The 21,799-nt window shown below is 34.7% G+C and overlaps 3 protein-coding genes and 2 non-coding genes across 6 annotated transcripts; 1 reads left to right on the top strand and 4 right to left on the bottom strand.

Annotated features, from left to right (window-relative positions):
• Positions 1-459: 459 nt before the first annotated feature.
• TRNAH-GUG (transfer RNA histidin (anticodon GUG)) lies at positions 460-531 on the bottom strand. The gene has a single exon. It is a non-coding gene; the product is annotated as a tRNA-His (tRNA).
• Positions 532-1,156: 625 nt separating this feature from the next.
• Positions 1,157-1,230, top strand: TRNAV-AAC (transfer RNA valine (anticodon AAC)). The gene has a single exon. It is a non-coding gene; the product is annotated as a tRNA-Val (tRNA).
• A 966-nt stretch (positions 1,231-2,196) lies between these two features.
• LOC125864963 (probable ADP-ribosylation factor GTPase-activating protein AGD6) lies at positions 2,197-6,430 on the bottom strand. Its single transcript, XM_049545112.1, has 3 exons — positions 5,463-6,430; positions 5,098-5,187; positions 2,197-3,028 (listed from the first exon to the last, which is right to left on the bottom strand). The coding sequence occupies exons 1-3, from the start codon at positions 6,258-6,260 to the stop codon at positions 2,537-2,539; spliced, it is 1,380 nt and encodes a 459-aa protein (XP_049401069.1). The 5' UTR covers positions 6,261-6,430; the 3' UTR covers positions 2,197-2,536.
• Positions 6,431-7,097: 667 nt separating this feature from the next.
• LOC125864964 (molybdate transporter 1-like) lies at positions 7,098-8,589 on the bottom strand. The gene is given in 2 exon segments (XM_049545113.1): positions 7,098-8,402; positions 8,405-8,589. Coding segments are annotated over 2 exon segments (1,356 nt in total). The 5' UTR covers positions 8,574-8,589; the 3' UTR covers positions 7,098-7,215.
• Positions 8,590-10,853: 2,264 nt separating this feature from the next.
• Positions 10,854-18,514, bottom strand: LOC125865271 (eukaryotic translation initiation factor 3 subunit A-like). Of its 2 annotated transcripts, none has more exons than XM_049545475.1 (14): positions 18,438-18,514; positions 17,516-17,591; positions 16,839-17,320; positions 15,712-15,927; positions 15,209-15,577; positions 15,070-15,099; positions 14,594-14,821; positions 14,334-14,495; positions 13,256-13,477; positions 12,973-13,176; positions 12,683-12,889; positions 12,448-12,528; positions 11,997-12,198; positions 10,854-11,609 (listed from the first exon to the last, which is right to left on the bottom strand). In XM_049545475.1, exons 2-14 carry the CDS (start codon positions 17,559-17,561, stop codon positions 11,227-11,229), a joined length of 2,832 nt encoding a protein of 943 aa, XP_049401432.1. In that variant the 5' UTR covers positions 17,562-17,591; positions 18,438-18,514; the 3' UTR covers positions 10,854-11,226. The 2 variants fall into 2 exon arrangements, with proteins under 2 accessions (XP_049401432.1, XP_049401433.1); XM_049545476.1 differs by having other exon boundaries at positions 17,516-17,601; positions 18,438-18,507.
• Positions 18,515-21,799: the final 3,285 nt, after the last annotated feature.

Raw genomic sequence — 21,799 nt, 5'->3', positions numbered from 1 at the left:
ATATATATATATATAAAAAAAAAAATTAGATATATGTGTATGCATATTGAACTCTAAAAAATATATAGGATAAAATTAGAAGTGATTATATTAGATAAAGATCATCAAAAATACATAGGATAAAATTTAAGAGAGGGTTATAACTTGAATTTATTTGAACACGATTTATATAGACCTTCAGATGCATTAGTCCATACATTCAATATTATGGTGAATAGAATAAGATACACCAATCACACAATAAGAAAATGTCTCAAAGCCAATAAACTTTAGAATCAATATTGAGTTGGTTAAGAATATAACATATTGGAAGAAAAATTCACATCAAATCCGAGAAGACAGACAAGCACAAAAGTTAGACATTCCTTTAAATTTTTTTTGAAAATTTGCTTATTATAAAATTAAATGAGTAGAATGTATAGAGAATTCACATTAAGAGAGCAAAAAAAATACACAGAGTGTGGCTGCTGGGATTCGAGCCCAGGTCTCCACGGCCACAACGTGGAATTCTTACCACTAAACTACAGCCACAGGATGAATGCAAAATCGTAGTACATCTGATTATTTAAGTCTTTTACGCTTACAAAATAAGAAAAGAATTTGGTTAGAAGCACAAATATATGAAAGATCATTATATATCATACCATATATTTCATACATGTTCGTTTTGGTTTTTCATACCAACAATGATTTCTTAAGACGTTTGAAAATATTCAAATAATCCATTTATAGCTTCTTCTTTTTTGTATAAGTATTACTTATCGATATGTTATATGAATTTGATTCTAGTTTTAATTCAATTACTCTGGTAGGAAAAGCATAATTATTTTTCCTAATTAGTTTGGCATTTCTACAAGACCCTTCATGTTATCACACTTTCTTAAAAATATTCTTATAGTCTGTTTGGTCAAGCTTTTGAAAGGTAAAAAATATTTATTTTAAAAAAGTAAGGTGTTTGATCAAGCTTTCACGAGAAAACAAGTGTCGATCAACATTACTACAAATGCATTTCGATAACATTCACAATCCTATCTGATTTATGATTTATCCTATGCACAAAATATTCCTTAACGGGTAAAAGAATGGGTATCAATAAACTAAAATGGGAATTTTTGTATATATGTCACTAATATTAAAAATCAACAAGTGAACAAAAGGTGTCGTGGTGTAGTTGGTTATCACGTCAGTCTAACACACTGAAGGTCTCCGGTTCGAGTCCGGGCGACGCCAATTCTATTTTGTGAAATAGACAACATTCTTCTTTTATTTTTTTTAATTATATATTCGATTAATTAACCAAGTTAGGAGGTAACAGAGTGTTGTTTTGTTGTTTGAATGTTTAGGTTTGTTCGGTTCATGTAGTTCTTGCATTAAATATCTATCATCATATATTGTGTTTCGATTATCACATTATTTTGCTGTTGCTATTGTTCCTTTCTTGTAAGCTTTGCTGATGGTCTTTTGGAAACCGGCTCTCTATCCTACCTCATGGGGTAGTAGTAAGGTTCTGCGTACACTTTACCCTATCCAGATCCCACTTATGGCATTCACTGGGTATGTCATTGTTATTGTTGATTATAAATTCGATATTCAAAATCAATTCAAATTTGAGCTCTTAGGGCACACTAAAGGAGAAACACTCCCTACATAAGAAATGACTCAAAAAACATTGAAACTTGTGACCTCAAGCATTTTTTGAGATACTTGTTAGTTGTTACATGTTACTATAGCAAGGGATTATCTTATAAAAAGAATTATGGTTTTGCCGTATTTGTGCAGTCCAATTTTTCAACAAAGGAGATTGATGAAGTTAATCCCTTTAGTCTGATGATGTTCAGAAACTGAGGATAATTGAATATGAGATTGTTGAGCATGCAACACAATCGTTTGGTTTGAGGGATAAGATATTATAGTCGTGGGAATATATCGAGGATAAGTTTATCCTATATGTAGGATTTTTGATTCAGAACTTAATCTGACAGAACAGGCATAAACCCCTTTGGTTTCAAACAAGGACTAGAACAATTTACTTGCTTTCAGTTCTTGTTAAAGTCAAAAATGAACAAAAGAAAAGGTCAACAAGAGGATGTGTATTTGCATATATATAGTATATCATTACATGCTATTACTGATGGATAGCAACATAAAGAACAAACTACACCAGAACTTGATCAAAAACTTTACGCGCAAATGAATATATATTATGCAGCTGTATACAACACAAATAAATGGTACACGATTAAAGACAATCTCCTAAATACACGACCAAAATGCAGAAAAATAGTAAATACAACTATGGTCATTACAAATCCAAATGTAAGCTAAAGTTGTAACCTTGAAAAATAATGGTCATCAGAACAGTTTGTTCTGTTTCCATCATTCCTTGTTTCTTGAACATGAGAGGCAATTAACCAATCATGTTCGTAATGCTACATACATCAACTAGTTTCAGAGACGAATCCTTCCAAGATGTAATCTGGATGAAATCAATTTTGGAAGGGAAAAGAATTACCAGAAGTAGTGGCATTTGCTACTCTTAGAGGAAACCTCCATCAGTCCATTTGGACTCTGATTTTCCACCATGAGCAACATATTTATTGTTAGGTGCACTTTGGAAATTATCAAATCCATCATCTTTACCATCATCCCAACCAGCCCAGCCATCGTCATTACTGGATGTGGCCCCTCCAGTAGGATTTTCTTTCCTGTTGTCTTTACTATCCCAATCATCCCAGGACGCTGAGCTGACCGAATTGGCCTGCCTACCAGATGATTGTGCTCCTCCAGAAGAATTCCATCCTTTAGTAGCCTGACTGGATTCCTTATAATGGCCGTTTCGTTCATTTTCACTTTGTTGCCAGCTATCGTCCCTCGGGTTTGGACCCTCAGCGAATTCCTCAACTTTCTGCGAAGCTAAAGCTAAGACCCCCTTCATGATACCCCAGCCCTTCTGTCCAATCTCAGTTGTTTTTGTTGCGACAACATTGACTGTTTCATTCATCTTGTAATCATAACCACCCTCTGCCACCTGTAAGAGTCAGATTACACAAGCATCTTACTGAACATTCATAAATCCCTGCCTCTTTGTCCAAAAAAACTAGAAACAATAGAGTTGAGAATACAGGCTATATGACCAAAAACTTAAATGAAGACTGGGAAAATACACAACTAACAGTATTGTGAAAGAGAGAGGATTGACTCCTGCTCAACTAAAGTATAAACGGTCAGTAAATTGAATATTATATTATACGTTTGATAGAAATTCTCATCCCTATGAGCATTGAATAATCACTACAGACTCTTAAGTGATTGGAGAAGGATCAAACACAAACTAACCTGCAACTTTAGCAGAAGAAAACTCCAACTCATAATATGAAATAATTGAAACATATATTGCAACCTTTCTTCCTATGATGCCAAGTTCATAGAACTTTTAAGTCACAATTTTCGGTTTTCAATTAATACAATTCAACTGTACTGTCTTCTTTCTCATGGCAAGAAAAAGGGCAAAACTAATTTTACAGGTGCTCAACTTCATATAGAGTAACTCCCAAGACGAGGAGTTCTACCATTAAGGATTATAACTAGAGAGGTGGAGAAAGACTCATAATATTGTGGAAGGAAATCTTGGTTATGATAAAGTGCAACAAACAATTGCTTCTTTCCATGCTTTCCCCTAAGACCTTCATAGAGAAAAACTATCTTGAAGATGAATTTCCCTTTTGGCAGCCCCTAAGGAGGATCCACTTAGCTTAACCAAACTACTAGTAACTAGGCTAAGCATTTTCAAAACTCTCTCTCATCTTATTCAAGATATTCAAACTATAACATATGCATATATTGTTATGATTTATTAAACCTAAAGGTCCATTTCATAAATTTGTATGGTCTTACTTCTTAGGGTGTGTCAAGAGGTTAAAACTAAAAAAAAGTTTGATATGCTATCAAATAGCTATTAACCCAAAATTTCTCAGGCTTAGTACGTGTAAGGTTTACACTTAACATATTTTGAAGTGTTTTATGAAGCTTAAAAGTCAGTAAAGCTCACAAAATCAATGTAAAACAGCATGAGCATGTTTTACTCAATCTATCTTATCTCCTTCTAATAGTTATTCAAATTCCATCTGATCTCATAAAAACAAGACTTATAGGCTAAAAGATTTATGAAGAGCATCAACCATTTCTCCCATTTACGTACTAAACCAAATTTTGAATTGAATCGGAGCATTATGTGGTCCGACCTTGTACAGGTCCATATGAAAGGGTTACTAAGATATGAGGATTCGAATCTATAAATCCCACATAAAATAGATGTATGAGGAGGCTATCTATATACGAAAGAAAAATGCATGTTGCAATCATATACCATATTCAAACTTAGGATGTCAGACTTAGTGGAACATGTCTTAATTTTTTGTTGAAGGGGATTTTTCATGCAACATCATTCAAGAGTTGCACTGATTATCCAATTTCAACACTTGATCCAAAAAAAAAAAATCTAATCTCAAATGTCAAATCTCTGATACTATCTATCTAAAAAAGGGAGTAGACTGATTCACGAAGCATCCCCTGTTCATACAAGATGCATGTCAATCATATAAGTTTGATACATCACAAGACGTAGGTTGGTACACTCACAAAATAGACAAATTACTAAATACCAGTTCAAGTTACAAAATAGTGGTCAACCGAAGAATATTCCGAAATTACATGTGTACGTCTGAGTGTGAATCATGTGTAAGTCCCAACCCCTTAGCAAAAAGATATAGGTTGTTGATAATGCAAATGTGATCGTAAATAGTTTTAAAGATTAAACTTCAAATGGCCATCCTTTACTTTCCTTTGGTCTATCCTTGTATTAGTAATACATTATTGCAAAGCATAATGCTCCGTGGCACATTACTTAGGACTTGGCATTTTACAAAACACAGAAATATTGTAATTCAATTTGCCAATCAATTGAAATGGATTGAAGAATACTTGTAAATCCTAAGTTCGGATAAAGCGAGACTTCTTCCAACGTTTGGGGAGAAAAGACATGCAGTGAACACAGAAGGCATCTCCACAAAATTAGGTATAACAATCAATTAAAAGTACCTTAGAGCCAAACTCTTTTGTCCCTGCTTGAACAACAGTTGCAGCCGACTGCGCCGCTGAGGCTGCTATCATAGATAACCTACCGAATCCCTGCACACATAAAGCAGCAACCTCAACAGCTATACGCTAAATGATTTTTGACTCTTATATACTGAAAGATTAATTTTTTACAGTATCAGTTCAGTTATAAACCAATGATAGATAATTCCCTACATTAAGCACGACTGGATAACCGAGAACATAAGATAAGTAACTAGTGAAACTATACTGAAAACACAAATCACTTCTAATGTGAGTTAAATCTATATAGATAAACATAAAACACCATAAGCCCCACAGAGACATGATTAGCTCAACCTTTATACCTGAGTAACAGCAGAAAAGACATCGCCTTGCGAATTGTTATTATTACTCCTAGGCATTGAGCCAGAACTTGATCCAAATCCAACATACTTCCCTCCTTGAGAGGGCGGAAGGCCCTCTGGCCGGGAGTCATTCTCAGCCATTTTCCTAGCAAAAAAATTATCCTTATTCGCGGCAGACGCCTCATACTGCGCCATTGTAACATCATCTGTAGACCTCGACCTGGCAGGCCCACCACCACTACCTCCTCCATTCCTAAAATCACCAACTGTCTGATTTCTCCTCATACTACTGTTACTATCGCCACCTTCATCAAAACTATCCCAATTATCCCAACCAGAATTACCACCTGAATTTCCAATTCTACTTCCACTCAACGGAGGTCTGCTACTGCTGCTATTAGGACCGTTTACAGATTCCTTCACAACAGGTGGATCCTGCCAAGGTTTTCCCTCAGCCAGATTTTGAATCCTATCACGGTAAACAGAAGCAGATTTCGTATTGTATTTGGTAAAAATATCAGTTTCTTTTGGGATTCCATATTGGTTCATGAATTTGTTCAACTTGTCATTACCTCCCAGCTCCATTTTCCGGAGCTGGATCTCGGACCATGAGTCCATGGTAACGGATCGGACGAATGAAATGTGGACACCTAGCCCACGGTGTTTGCCGGAGCATTCCAAACACATGAAAACTCCATAGGAAACAGAGGCCCATTGTGGATTCTTCTGAGAACAATCAACACAAACCTTGTTACCAGTTTGTGCTTGGAGATCTCGGAGACGACGTGATGCCGCCATTGTATCGGTTCGGACGGCCCGGATCCAATTCGGATGTCGGATCTGTAAAGAGATCGGAAAATGCAAAATTGAGGGAAAGAGAAAGATGGAGTGATCAGAACAGGGGAGGAGAAGCTGTTAAAACAGAAAATGGCCAGGAGGATAACGGCTGGTTTACAAATAAGGCTATAATAGTCCGAGAACAAAAAAAAATTATTTTTGTGACGGTACATCTTCATGTGGGCGGCTTAGTTTTGTGAGTGGACATGTGTCAAATTTTCTAATTAGTATTAATGACTATTGAGTGAATTCAAATAATAAGTCATAATATTATTGAGGAAGATATACTTAGATATATATATTTTTTATATGAGATAGACAGATACACTAAAAGAGAGAGAGAGGGCTTAGTGAGATGGAGAGGGAGGTGAGAGAGATTTGTTATGTATCTTAGACGTGTGAATCACACTAGATACACATTAAATACGTGTATTTATATGTATCTAGGGTGATTCGCATGTATCCGGGATGTCAGATACATAGAAAAGTGGTGGCGAGAGAGATGGGAGGGAGGCGAGCAAAATTTGTTATGTATCTCAGATATGTGTGAATTCACTTGGATATAATGTATCTAGAACAAATTACCCGAAAGTTGAAATATTGTGGTTGATTTATATCTCATACGAATTTAACGCGATTGTATTGTGGCGTTAGATTATATGATTAAAAATTAGTAAATTTTAATATGTTGGCATTTCTAATAAACTATGGTAAATCTATACCTTTAGAGTTCAGACACACAACTTATAGAAATTAAATCAAATTTGCATTAGTGAAGGTAACAAATATCCAATAAAATAGCCAAAATGTTCGTAAACTGATCAGGACACTACCGTCATCCAAACAACAACAAAAAAATAAACACAACTTTATTTATTTACAAGAAGATGACCAGCACACTGCACATGCAAGTTGCTTATGGGTTTCTATGAAACCAAAGTACATCAGAACAAGACTGACCATCACTACCCATATTCCTCATCTTAAGTAGCAAATGAACCACAATCCCACACAAGAAACCCAATGCAGCACTTGACCCAACTAATGAAACTGATGTGCAAACAAGTACCACAAATGCCTCTTCTTTAGTGTTCATATCTCTTGCACACATAGCCAATTCAATCCCAGCAAACAACAATAGAACCCCTAAAACCCCAACAGGAAATTGTGTCAAAACCTTCACCATTGAACTACCTAAAACCAATCCCAAAATCAACTTAGCCACACCAAGAAGTGCCACACACCCACCACTCCTACCACCAAACTTGTATTGCCCTGCTAGCCCACCTGCACCATGACAACATGGCATTGCACCAAACCAACAACCTATTAGATTCATCAACCCCACCGTCATCGACACCGAGGTAGCTGTGACTTCCCTCTCAGGAAACAAATCTGTTGACAGTTTACACACTGCAATCACAGAGTTTAATACAGATAAAGGAAGTTGAGGTATAGTACCCTTAATAAACCCTTGCTTCCAAGCATGTTTTGATATACTTATTACTTCAATTTTCGATGGACCAAATTTAAACCCTTTTATCGCATTAGGCCCTCTTATAATAGCCAAAACAACACCTAATAAAAATATAAGAAAAGCTGATGGAAGTGAAAATATGATTTTCTGAACTTTTTTCCATCCTGTTTCACTCTCTTGATTATCGACACGATCATCATCATCATCACCAGCACCATTAACAATCACAATAAAAACAGCGCAAATTAAAGCTAACAACAATCCATCTAACCCTACCCAATCCCTCTGCGCTCCAGATTTTGATTTTGCGAAATCTTGTACATTTTTAATATACTTAACTGCTGTCATTGCAAATGACAAACCTTGTGCTAGTTGAATTCCCCTAACAACTGAAATTGGAATCAATCTATACACAATCCGCATCAATCCGGTGACGCCTAAAACGAATAAGATCCCGGCGGTGCAAATTCCGGCAGCCATAACTTCCGGTATGCCGAACTCCGGGTTACTGATAGCTACAGCTGCAATAGATTTCATTGGCTGAACAGGCATTGGTACACCATAGATAGCACCAGTTACAAAATTGTATACACCAGTGAAAATTAGCGTTGTGCCAAGATTAAGTGACTGGCTAGGGTTAAAGCTAAGACAATTGGTATATATGTGCCTAAATCACCCATTGCACCATTCAATTCAGCCCATTTTGATTTGAATATCAAATTTTCCTTCAATTTCAACATGAAATTTGGCTTAGGTGATTGGGAATGAGGATTATTTTCTTGAAGTGTGGAAGCCATAATGATGAATTTGTTGTTATGCAAAAACATGAATATATATAGTAAAATGGAGAGGGTGGCAGTTGACTTGCAATAAAGAATCAAGTAGGATAATAGTATTTTTGACACTTTCAATTGAATAAATTTGGATTTTGACAAGTAGGCTTTTTTTTTTTTTTTTTTTTTTTAATTTTTAATTTTTTTATTTGACAAGTAGGCTGGATCAAGTGGTTATGCACCTCCATCACCATCGATACGTTGTAGGTTTACCCATTTAAGTCACGTAAAAGATCAGCCAAAATATTATTGATTTTTCTGATGATGTTGGGTGGGGGAGAAGAAGATAAATTTGAATTTGACATGTCTTGAATCAAGAGGTCGAACACTTCTACCATCATCTCGTAGGTTGAGGGCTTGAGAGATAAGTGGGAACATGATTGATATTCGTGACAGGGCGAGGTGGGAGAAAAGAAGATAAATTTGGATTTGGATACTTTAATTAATGTCACTAACTAATTTTCTTAAAGAGTGTGTCACACTTCAAAAACTCGTTTATTTTGAAATAGAGAGTATCATCATGTGTAACTTTCAAGTAATTAAAATGTGTGTTTTATCACTTTAGGTTAGAAATTTATTATGTTTAAACTATTTTTAGAATCATAGCACTCTTAAAAGTATGAATAACAATTCAAACTAACGTAATAAATCGATAATTAAATGATGGAACGATTAATAATTTGTGAATTTTCACAATTAAAGGGATTAATAGTGCATATTTCAACTAAATAAAGGTTGAGTGTACAATAATAATAATAATAAATTTAATGTAATTTCACATAGGGTCTGTAGAGAGTGGTGCGTATGCAGTATTACCATTATATCTTATAAAGGTAGAGAGGTTGTTTCTTATAGATTATCGGTTCATGTAAAACATACCATATTCAAATACGAAAAATAAATACATTAATAAATACTAAAGATAAAGGAGAAGAACATTAACAAAACGACAAACAAGACGTAAGTGAAACAAAAAAACATGTATAGTAAAATCGAAAAATAAGATAATAGAAAAAACTAGACAATACTCAGATACTTATTAACCTTGTATCGTAATTCTCACCCTTTATGCCCTCTTATTTAGGATCATATCCTTGATAAATTAAAAATGTCATATCAGATTTCACGAGTATTAAAATCAAAATTTAGTAATAACTGAGGGAGCAAAATTTCTATTAATCATATTAAATAAGATATTACAAGGGAAGCAAGCTAATTAATGTCAACTTAGAGCATCAAAATGTCCCATCAAAGTGATGAAGGGCCATTATAAGATCCCAAAAGAATTAGAAGAATTGATGAGAGGTTGTTATACAATGAAAGATATTTGCCTCTGAATGTGGAGAAGGCATTATTCTTGCTTCTAAGTATCAAAGCTAATTATAAGGAATTTTGTTTGATAGCAAAGTTCTATGCAACAATAAATAACAACTATTTTTTGGTTGGAAATGTAAACGTGGCAGAAGAAAGATATGGTATAGATTCATGAGTTAAAAGTTTTATTCAACGAATTATTGACAAAAATAGATTATTTTATAAAATAATAGTAAATAAGTCTAATAAAAAAGACAAATAACATTGATAATATATTTCAGGCTTCTCAATCGAATCTGTCGCATATGACTTGTATAATGTGATTTACATTCCCCGGTTTATAGGCTATTATGTTGTGAGGGATTTACCACATAGTGCACATTCGAAGGACAGAAATTGTAGCAACGGCAGGCTATCCTAAAGGTTTCAAAAAATGCATTGATGATATAAAATAGTAAGAAATTGTAAATGCATATAACGTAGAGTCAATTCCGATTATTCAAATTGTAAAGTTATCTCACTAAATTAACTTTTTTAGAAGTTATTCTCTGAAATTGATTTCCATATATAGTGCTAATTATAGCTCTCATTTGTAATTAAGGTATTATAATGTCTAACAAAAAGTTTAATATATTACCAAATAAGCATAAAATTTAGTGACTTTCGTTAATTTTGTGTTTATGCTCACTTTTTTTCATTTTAAAAATAAAATTTAGAAGTATTTATTTCCTAGTAGCATCCATGTTCACCAGTTACCACCCGTACAAATGGAACATGATAATATTCTCGGCATTCTTTTTATCTTTCTTTTTAAAAGGAACGTCCAAATCTTATATTACACAAATAATTTACAGTTATTTAAGTTGGCACGAATAGCTTAATAAAAATCAAACAATAATGAATAATCCATCGACAATAATGTGAAGGACAGAAAGTACATTTGCCGCCAAAAAGTTTGTCCTTTAGTTCAAACTCATCAAAACTTTAAAACTCTGCAACGTCCAAAAAATATCCTACTCAAGAAATGTTACTCTTGAGCTTCGCTATACGAGTAAACCCCAGATACAAAAGAAAAAAAATACGTCAATGACTTACTCAGTGTAATTCCACAAGTTGGTCTGAAGTGGGTGGTGTACGCAGACCTCTTCCCCTATCTTCACAAGATAGAGAGGTTGTTTACAATACACAAGATAAAATGCTACAAGAAAAGTTTTCAATAACAAACGACCAAAATTGAACTTTTGCAAAAAAGTATCCCGACAATGCAACGGCTTGATCGAGGCAGCAACCTGATTCACCGCAATTAATTGCGCCTAGAGGATGACCAACTGGTCCTTGAGCCACCACCAAACGAGTTTCGTTCATCACGCCTGCCACCACTGCTCCACCTGTCAGTCTCGGGAGGTGGAGCCTGGCCTGCTACGTCAATTTTCTCTCTTTTGAACCTGGGCACGAACTTCCCGGGAGTAGGTGCAGCTGCTGTTGCCGCAGGAGCAGTTGCTCCAGCTTCTGAGGGACGACCTACAGTTGAAGGCTCAAGTGACATAGGCATGGATTTCCCCAAGACCTCCTCTCTCTCCAGCCTTTTCTTCTCTTCGAGTTCTAGCTCTCGTTGCCTCTGCTTTTCTGCAATCGCATCTAACTTGGCCTTCCGATCAGCTTCCTCTCTTTTTTGCTTCTCCGCTTCTGCAAAATTCTCAATACATTGTCATGGGATTCTAAATTGACTACAAATAACAACTCAAAACCACAACCCCAAAAGAAAAAGGGAAAGAGTAGATGGGTGAGGATAAAAAGAACTTGAGAGGGGTCAGTGACTCAGTGTAGCTCTTAAACACTTGAGAATTATAAACCAGACAATGACGCATGCACGAAAGGACTTGTGAAGGTAAGAGTACATTACAAACGGTATGCATAACCTCGAAAAGGTCAGGTTTAAATAAGCAATGACAATTAAATGCTGCTGCTAAAAAAAGCAGACAACATGAGCAGAAGCATAAATGTTTTGGTGAAACGCACTTCAATGAAAATCTAAATTCAGTGCATAAAATGCATCTTTAACCAGAAGGATACCTTCATGTTTCCGCGCATCCTCCTCTTCCTGCAACCTCTTCTGTTGTTCTTCCTCTTTTCGCAGAAAGAATATCAGCTTCCTCCTAGTGTCCCTGTCCTGTTTCCTTGTCTGAATTATCTGATTTATTCGTTCCTGTCTCTCCTGTTTCATGCTATTGAATTCGGCTTCCCTGCAGCTAACAACTCTTTCTTGGAATATTTTCTGCACAATCAGGGCCTATATCAGCTGATGGTGTAACGCTAGCATAATCAAAGTGCAAACTATGTCATAAAACCTTTTTCCAACAACAACCATGAGCTTTGGTTCCCAATGGCCAGTGGCATAACAGAATTCAGTTAGTTGAAGCAAATATCAAAGGCAGTGCCCCTTTACAACCATAAGCTCAAATACATAGTCCGAAGACACAAATACATAATGCAACCAAATAAAAAAATAATAAGATTAAGAGACCTCATTCTCCAACATGCGGCCCAGCCTCTTCTTCTCTACAAGGTCCCCAGCATGTCGTTGTCTGCTCAATTCAATTTCTTGCTGCAAGATTGTTGTAAATCCAGATCCATTAATCAACAACATTTGACCAAAAAGAAATACCAAAATTTAGTTCCTTTAGATAAATTTCAAGGAAAATGTGAACAATAGGTTGTTAATGGTGGTTAGGCAAAACAAATGCTACTTCTATGCATACCTGCTGCTCACGTTCATGAAGAGTAGCCTCTTTAGCTAAATGCCGTTGAAATACAGACTCAATAAGAGGCGCTGCTTCTTCTCTCTTCGCTCTCTCCAAATAATCCATTATTTTGGCAAACTTCTGCCATTTTTTCTCCATTTCCTGCCTCTCCCTGAGTTGCTCATGTAATGCCAACTCCATGATATCCTTTTTGGTCATCTTTTCCTGCACTTAGGTTAACATCGGTAAGGATTTCTATTTAGAGGTCAGAATAATTAAACCAAAAAAGGTCCAAAGTTTGTACGTACTCCATCTAAGACTGGTTTCTTCTTCCTCTTGCTGCGCTTTTCAGCTTCTTGCAGCATTGCTTGGGCCTCTTCGAGTTCTCTGTCCTCTATCTCTTTCAGAATCCTTTGGTTCCTTCTTTGCTCTAGCTCAGCAGAAACCCTTTTTTGCTCAGCCTCTTCAGTCATCTTCTGATGTTCTCGCCTCTTTGACTCTTCCACTCGTTCCTTCAAGATATGTCAACAGAAGTTCATCAACCAAGAAAACAATGATAGCATGACTCCAACACCCTCAAGAAGGGAATACCTTTTCCAAGAGTAAGCGCTCTTGCTCTTCCTTGCGTTTCTCAATTATGGACTTCCGTGCCAGGAGTCTCTTGTGCTCCTTCTCCACTATCTCCACCAAATTAGAGAGGGCATCCCCAAGCTTGGCAACTTTCTTCGCAGGGTGATAGATCATTAACCTTGCCTTGCTAAGGGATTCAGAAAAAAGTGACAAATGATCCCGGAGTCCTTCAGCCTCAATACTCTAGAAACAAATATAAAAATGGAAATGCAACAAATTATTCTAATTTTTCTATGTCCACGTAAGGCAAAGGAGAGGATAAGAGAATCAATCCCGAAACTAAAAAAATAAAAACGGTTGAAATTGAAGAAAAGGTAAAAGGCTAGGTCTGGGCCTCCACCCCTACACTTCCAAAAAAAAGCTGCTAGGCATGACAGTATATATGCGAAGAAGATGCACCAAGAAAAGTATACATAACTTCGTTGGGATTACCGAAATCTTTTCACAAAAGTATTTAGGAAACACACACAGAAATGTTCTGCAACACTTGTTCAATGTATTATTTACCACAGAGGTATAAGGCTAAACTTAACAAAGAACAGAAGGAACTTCTCACTTGACGCCACATCCCCATGTCCAAAAATCCAGAAGCAGCACAAAGTGCTATGCTGTAAATACTCTACATCAAAAGTCAAACAACTTCCGAGAACTCTCCTACACCTTCCGACCCATATTCGATCTAGCAAGCAAGATATGTACTTGTGGTGCTAGCTTGAGTGTTTGACAGACACTTACAGACGCCCACTCATTTACATAGCAAAAACTTAAGATAAAGCCCATAAATTTGATCCCTAGATATACCGTTACTTTCTCCCAAGTTTTTTTTGTTCATGTGTAGAAAGACGTAGAAGATGTAACTTACCAGAACTGTTAGAAAACAAAACAAGGAAAAATCTTAGTAGTGAACTAAGTCAATGGTTTTATTCAAATAGGGAGAAGAAATCATGTAGCTCAGCACAGATAATGGTAAAGCGGACAGGATTCTCACAACCAACGTAGGAGCACAGAGAAGAGGAACATCCAGTGAACACAATTGTACCTGTTTACCGAATAAGACAGAACCATTAAGGTGATCAACTTTAATGGCTACAAAATCATGTCTAACAGCATCTACAGAAATCTTCTCAACAGCAGCAAAGTCAAAGAATGGAATCATCTTAGACAGGTTACCAATCTGGATTGTCTGGTACACCTGAGATACCTGCAAACATAAAAAGAAGCAAAATAACCACACTCTAAGTTAGTTAAAATGTAAGACAAAATGTCAAGTAACAAAGGACTAAAGTTAAACGCGAGAACCTGCTGGAGCAACCTCAGAGTTGCAAGCTTTTCCAAGGCTGGAACATACTGGGACAGTTGCACTTCAGGAACTGAAGCAGCCGAAGATAGCTTACCCCCAAGCTTCGAGATTCTGTTCAATAAGGGTTGCACTTTCAGTGCCAGATCCAAAGGAAGGAACTCATGTTCCAACAGATGATAAAGATCTTTTACTTCTTGGGTGACACAGGCCATCACACCTCTGGACACCTATATCCGTGAAAAGAAATTAAGAAAAGACAACCCGAACTGCAAGACAATTAAAGAATTAAAAAATGGAAGATCAATCAAACAGTACGACACGAGCCTCGTCTGTACAAATACACACAGTAATTTAATACCACGCACAAAAAAAGAAAAAAAAAAAGGAATTTGAGGAGCATATCATTTTATACATTAAATTCAAAAAGACACCAATGTGCAAGAATATAAAAGAATTTATTTGGGGATTAGCTTACCAATTCCGAGAGTATTGATGACCGGGAAAGCTGAAAAGGAGAAAGCAGAAAGGAAACGAAGGTGAGAAACTAAAATCAAGACAATATATAAGAAACCAACATTGATCTACTGCTTCTCTATATAAATTTAAAAAGTTACCACTTCTTTCTTCTCTGATCTGGGTTCAACATCAAAGCCAATGAGATTGGCCACCCTCAAACTCCTCTCCTTCTCATTTTCAAGCTCCAGATGGGATGCACCATATAACTTATCATAAGGAGACACAGACAGTGCAGCTAGAACAACAGATGATGCTATTAACTGCAAATCCTTCGGGCTTAAGTTCTTATTGAAACTTTTCTGAAGAGAAAAGAGTTTGAGCCATGCATAAGCATGATAAAGATGATTTGATGACATCCAGAATATTTCTGTTAGCTTGCCATAGTACACAACCATCAATGATGGTTTAGGAGTTTTCTTGACCATGCACATTAATCCATATATGTCTTCAATAGAACGAAAGGCTTCCTGCGTAGTGTCCAAATAAAAAGGTGACAAACAAATTCATGCACCTCAAAGCAATCTCAAAAGGCCGTTGCAAGTGTATTAAAAATCTACGCCTCTCCTATATTGTATATGATATCAGAGAAACTAATAGAAACCTGCCAAAGTCCAAGTTCTGTTGAAACTTTGAGTTGCTCAATTCTTGTGTCCAGATACAACTGTAGGCTTTCTGGAGCGGACAGATCCGGACGGTCCCTCTGGTCTCTAAACTTGTTAAGATTTGCCAGATGATTCCGTATAATTTCACAGAGTCGACGTAACTCTGTTGTACGTTTGTACTGCTTACAGAACTGAAGGGCACGGTGCGCCGTCATCTGAGCATACAAAAGAGAGCTTAATTCAATTTCATTTGTTGCACCAACAAAATATATTCTTAAAATCCACTTGGTACGAATATAGAAACTATTGTCAACACTCAACAACGATGCAGCAAGCTCAAATAGCACACAGGACAAACCGGATTTAGGTGTAATGTTAAAGTTGCAAACAAGATCCCACCCTATGATTTTAAGCAAAGAAACACAGATAATACCAGAAAAACAGCTTTCTGATTAAACATTTATGTTGTCAGATAGAAGCCCATCACATCAAGATAAGTCAATGCAATCAGTAGTAAATGAATAAGGAATGTTTTTATCACAAGAAGCAAGTAACATCATAGTGCATGCAGACTACTGACTCAAAAATCCTGTTTCAAAAAAAAAAAAAAAGACTACTGACTCAAAAGTAACCAAGAAAAAGAAAGAGGATAAACAACCTACCAATTCTAACAGTGACAAGGTCCATGGTGTTTGATGCGAAAATACAAGCAAAGAAGTGAAGCGCACAGTTTAGACAAAATTATATAACATGTATGAATTTAGCACCATTAATAATCAAATTGCAATCAAAACAATTAATCTCAACATCCAATGTACAGTGCAATAGTGATCCAGCTCTTGAGTTGAGATTCAAAGAATCGCCATTATTGTTTGAAGCACATACTTCTATGAAGCGCCTCACTTTGTATCGATTTATCACTTTAAGCGACAACACAATGGTTTTTAATAACATTGAAACAACTTGCTCAGTAACTTACTATCTAAACAAGATACTGAAAAGTTAGGATAGCCAAATCCCTCATGTGCCGACATAAACACAGTATGAGGTTGACTCCAAAATCCTAGAAGAAAAGGAGAATAACAAATAAAGAAAGAAAGAAATGGAAAGGGGTAGGGGTACTTACAGCATACAGAGCCTCCAACTTTGAGTTATTGCGCAAGATCTCTAGAACAGTTCTATATGTCTCCCACAAGAACTTAAACCAGGGTGTGACCAGTTCACGATCAGATCTTTCTTTACCTTTCTCCCCACTAACATAACTCAACATAAGATCTTCAGGTCTTTTATCAGCTTCTAAGTCTTCCACATTCAGAGCTTCCTCTAAGGCCTGTGCTTGACTGCGAGCCAGTTCAGCTCGCTCAGTGGCTAAATGCATAAAATGCTTTATCACCTCCTCCAGTGAACTAATGTTCACTTGTTGACAGACACTACGATATTGAATTAGGCCATCCTTGGCAAATCTCCCCCTTCTCATGTCAACACATAACTCTACATACTTGAACATTATTCTCTCATGTGTCTTTGTCCATGCTCTATACCTCCTTGATGTAATAAGATCATGAAGTGCTTGCAAGGCTTCTTGCTTTTGTCCAACATTAATCAGCTCTGCATCAGAAAATTAAGGAATGATTAAAGAGAACAAGTGAGTGCTTTTGATTGCCCAATACAACCAATACGGCAAACCTAAAGACATAATCTGTGCTTGTAACTATTCTAATACAAAACATTTAAGACACTTAAGTGTACTAAATGCTCCATCCCCCACCCACACAAAAAAAGACGATGACAGAAACAACTAACCTTCAGCTCGCTTCAAAGCACTCTCAGGTTTGGCAAAATTCGCCATTGTGAGGATCTAGAAAGCTAGACCTTTCACCTGAAGATGAGTAGTTAGATGAAAGAAAATTAGACAAAATTTTCCAACTACAAATAACAACAATATGACCATTAAATACTTGGATCATGTGTCACGGAATTGCTAAAAAAAATCCTATATAATGAGCCAAAGAAAAAGCAGGAATTATAGTCTTTTTTGCTAAAAACAAATAGCAACACTCATTGTTTTGAAACATAAATGAGTTCCTTGGAATCTTTCACTGGGTGAAAAAACTGAAGGCACCACAGATTTTGCGAAGTTACAGAAAACTAAGAAGTTTAGAACAGAAATGTAGAAGAAGAACAACAATTATTTTCTTTCCAACTCCAATTTTACAAACCGGAAAAAAATAATTCTGCAAGACAATACGATCTCAATCCTCACACAACTATCCAGATGAACAATATTTAATAATCAACTACGCCTCAATTTGTGGTCCAAACTAGTAAATAATAATGCATTTTCAAAACAAATTAGGATATGCTTAAAATACAGCATATCAAAGCTGACTGAAAGATGGAATACAAAAATAATAGCAATAACAACAACGAAATAATGTGAAAAAGATCATTATTACTAATAAACTAAGATGAAAATTCAACTTCAAATCTGAAAATTTACAGCACAAACTCAACGCAAAATATTCACGAAAAAATCCAAAAATTACTGATCCAACTGCATTATATGCATGTTAATGCACATACCCGTATAGAAAGTTCTATATGCTAAAACCACCAATTATAAACCAAAAAATCATTAAAAAGGGACGAAAAAATAGAAAAACATGTGAAAACTAGCAACATTGCTATACAAAATTATGAAAAAATTAGAGAAATTAATATATACCTGGATTTCGATCTATTTAATCGGCCGCTGTATTGTTTTGCCCTAAAACCTGCGAAGAAGAAGAAGAAGTTAAAAGGGATGAGATGTTGGGGTTTATAGTTTTGGTTAGGGTGTTCACGATTTGAATAAAAATTGATTCAATTTATTCAAATTGATTAAATAAATCAATTTTTATTTGGGTTAGCTGTGGTTCGATTTTAGATTTTTAAAAATCGATAGTATATGGGTTGGTTATGGTTTTGTTTGAAAAAAATTGAAGAAATAACTGAATCGAACTGACAAATTATATACATATATATTATTAATATGCATACATAATATATTATTTGTTTTCATCAAAAATTATTTATAATTTACTTATGAAGAAAAAAATGTCCAAGGTGAGAATATTTATCTTATTTGTTTTACGTATATGAGTGTGTCTATGACAATTCTTTATAAGATTGAAAATATCACTTTCTCTTTCTTCTAAGCCAAAATACTGAATTTTGAAGCTTTAGTCAAAGTAAATTCAATAATTGAAAGTTTTGTAATATCAGTCATTCTAACTATCTTCATTTTAAAAGGATTGTTGTCGCTTTTTTCATGTTTTGAATGAATTATTTTTTTTATTTTTGTCTATAGTTAATAACCAAATAACCAAACCAAACAGAACCAAAATCGATAACAACCAAACCGATAAATATATACTATATTTGGTTTGGTTTGGTTTGGTTTTGATAATTTTAAAATCGATTAAGTTGATTTGATTTTGATTTCGACCAATAACCGATCCAAACCGACTCATGAACACCCCTAGTTTTGATAGGTTTATTAAGACCGGATATAGTGTATATGTCAGCTCCGGTTCAGTTTACCCGCTTTTCTTACCTCTTGGTCTCTTAGAAATTGGAATTTGGGGTTGGATTCCAATTTTGGAAAAGTGCCCTCATATTAATTTTTTAAGGGAAAATTACTTAGGTGTTTGGAAGGACACCCTGCTAATTGGATTTGGTGTAATTATATTGTCTTGTCTTGTTTGGAAGGACATGTACTTACTTGGTTAGCAGGTAATTGATGTAATTGGCAGGGGGTAATTACACATTTTAATTTTTTTGTTTTAATTTTTTTTACTTCTATTATTTTAAGTTTTTTTTTTTAATTTTATTATTCTAAAAATTTGTAAAAGTTTATTTTTTATTTTATATTATTATATTTCATTTTCTTCTTATTCTCAACCTTACTTTACGTGATTCTATGTAATTTTTTCGTATTATCTATTTCTTTATGCCATGCTTATTTTCTCATTAGCATAATTTTATTATATTCTAATTTTTAAATTAAAATAGAATTTATTGTTAAGTAAGTTATAGACTTACGTTTTCTTTATTAAGAAAAACTAAAACTAAATCATATTTATTGCTATGTTGAAATTTGTTATAAGAGTATTATGTTAAAAATTTTGTTTTGAATTTATAACTTATGTTATATTTTCAGTTTCATTTGTTTTAGTAATATTGAATCTACATTGCACGTCATTTTTTAATTAGAGTTGATAAATTATATTTTTGTCAAACATTTAATAATTTATGACATTTTATTTATATATTATTTTTTTTTATCAAACATGCATTTCACGATGTTCGTAGAAACTTCATACTTTTAGTTGTTACGATCAATTCAATTGAAATATATTAATTTGAAAAAATATAAATCAATTATTTTTTCATAATATTAGTTACAGAAAATATGTTTATTAATTAATATATTTTCAAAAAAGAATATATATCTTAAATATTTAATTTAATGTCATTTATAAAGTTTCTTATTTGTCTAGTATAAATTTTAAATAATTAATTTTTATTTTAAAAATTAATTATAATTTTATGATTGCAATTGTGCATCCAAACAAAACATGTATAATTACACTGTGGCATCCAAACAGGACATGTGTAATTACACTGTGGCAATCAAACATGTCAGTGTAATTACTAGACAGTATAATTACTAGGCTGGTAATTATTACCCTAGTAATTACACCAATTCCAATTACCGGGTGACTTTCCAAACAGACCCTTAATCAAGTAAATATAATTACTATAATTTTAAAATATTACCAAACATAGCTATACTTAGAATTTTATAGTAAATCTCTCTTATCTCTCATCTCTCGCTCACGTTTGTCACGTCTCATCTCTTCCTCTCTCGCTCCCCTAACTCAATCTCTCTCTATCCTGCATCTTTTTTCCTGCTCATGGATTGCATCACTCCATTTTTACCCTTCAAGATTGTATCGAACAATGAGATTCCATAGCACAAACAAATAATTAACTCATACAAGCAGAGGCGGAGCCAGAATTTTCAATTAGGGGTTCAAAATCTAACAAAATAGACACATGAAGTAATCGAAGAGGGTTTGACATCTATTATATATACCTAAAAAAATATTTTAACCATGTATATATTATATAATTTTCCGAAGGGGATTCGAATGAACCCCTAATAGTAAGGTGGCTCCGCCACTGCATACAAGATTGAAAAAAGAATCATTGATACAATCTGATACAAGTAATAATTGGTTGGGATTGTGTTTGATACATCTCCCTCTCGTAATTTTATCTCATACGATCTGGGATTGGATTTGATAGACTGATACATCTCCATAGCAAAGACATACAGTTCATTCAATTGTATTTTGTCAAATACATGGAATAAATACATAAGAAAAAAAATATTTGTATTTGATGATGGAAGCTAAGTTTCATTAAAACCTTACGCAAGAAGTCGAGCTAAGAAATTCGTAGACTTGTCATCAAGTCACTACCTTGGTGGCTTGGAGGGTGCTTGAAACAAAGGCATGAAGCTCAAGAACGTGCCGAAGTAGAGACAACTCAAAGCACAGATAAAGAGGCTATGAATGCAAATGGTTATTCTTGAAATGCAAGCCTATTGACTAAGAAGACCCTTATTTTATTAATTATATTTTTTTGTAATAATACAAGCATATTGGCTATGATCGTTATTTATTTATCTTCTGAATATGCATTATAATACTCATAAACTCAATCCTTAAATCTTTTGAAAGAATCTTAACGATTTTCAAACAAAGTAACGCATGATTGAAAGGGTACTGTATTGTAATTTTTAAATTAAAAGTTCAAAATATAGTAGAATATTGCAAAATTAAAGAAAAAAACACACGAAAATTTCAAGAAGACTTAATGGAGCAAGGTAAAAGTAGGAAGAAGCTAAACGCGGCATGACAATGTAAGTTAAATTTAGCGAGTTAAAATTAATATCTCCCTTTTCCATGTTTTCTTTTTAATACTTTGAACCCGCTTTACATAAATGTTGGCTCTGCCACTACTTACAATGTATGAATT

This window comes from Solanum stenotomum, chromosome 5 (assembly GCF_019186545.1).
Source record: "Solanum stenotomum isolate F172 chromosome 5, ASM1918654v1, whole genome shotgun sequence".
NCBI classification, from domain to species: domain Eukaryota; kingdom Viridiplantae; phylum Streptophyta; class Magnoliopsida; order Solanales; family Solanaceae; genus Solanum; species Solanum stenotomum.
This window is presented reverse-complemented; position numbering and strand designations above follow the sequence as displayed.

What these genes read in the sequence shown, in the direction of transcription:
- LOC125864963 (XM_049545112.1), bottom strand. Translation starts at nt 6,260, where the DNA reads ATGGCGGCATCACGTCGTCTCCGAGATCTCCAAGCACAAACTGGTAAC. An exon ending in TCTTTTCTGCTGTTACTCAG is followed by an intron (nt 5,188 to 5,462) that starts GTATAAAGGTTG and finishes TTATGTGTGCAG; the next exon opens with GGATTCGGTAGGTTATCTAT. An exon ending in CAAAAGAGTTTGGCTCTAAG is followed by an intron (nt 3,029 to 5,097) that starts GTACTTTTAATT and finishes TGACTCTTACAG; the next exon opens with GTGGCAGAGGGTGGTTATGA.
- LOC125865271 (XM_049545475.1), bottom strand. Translation starts at nt 17,561, where the DNA reads ATGGCGAATTTTGCCAAACCTGAGAGTGCTTTGAAGCGAGCTGAAG. An exon ending in GATCAGAGAAGAAAGAAGTG is followed by an intron (nt 15,100 to 15,208) that starts GTAACTTTTTAA and finishes TCTCCTTTTCAG; the next exon opens with CTTTCCCGGTCATCAATACT. An exon ending in AGAAACCAGTCTTAGATGGA is followed by an intron (nt 12,890 to 12,972) that starts GTACGTACAAAC and finishes ACCTAAGTGCAG; the next exon opens with GAAAAGATGACCAAAAAGGA.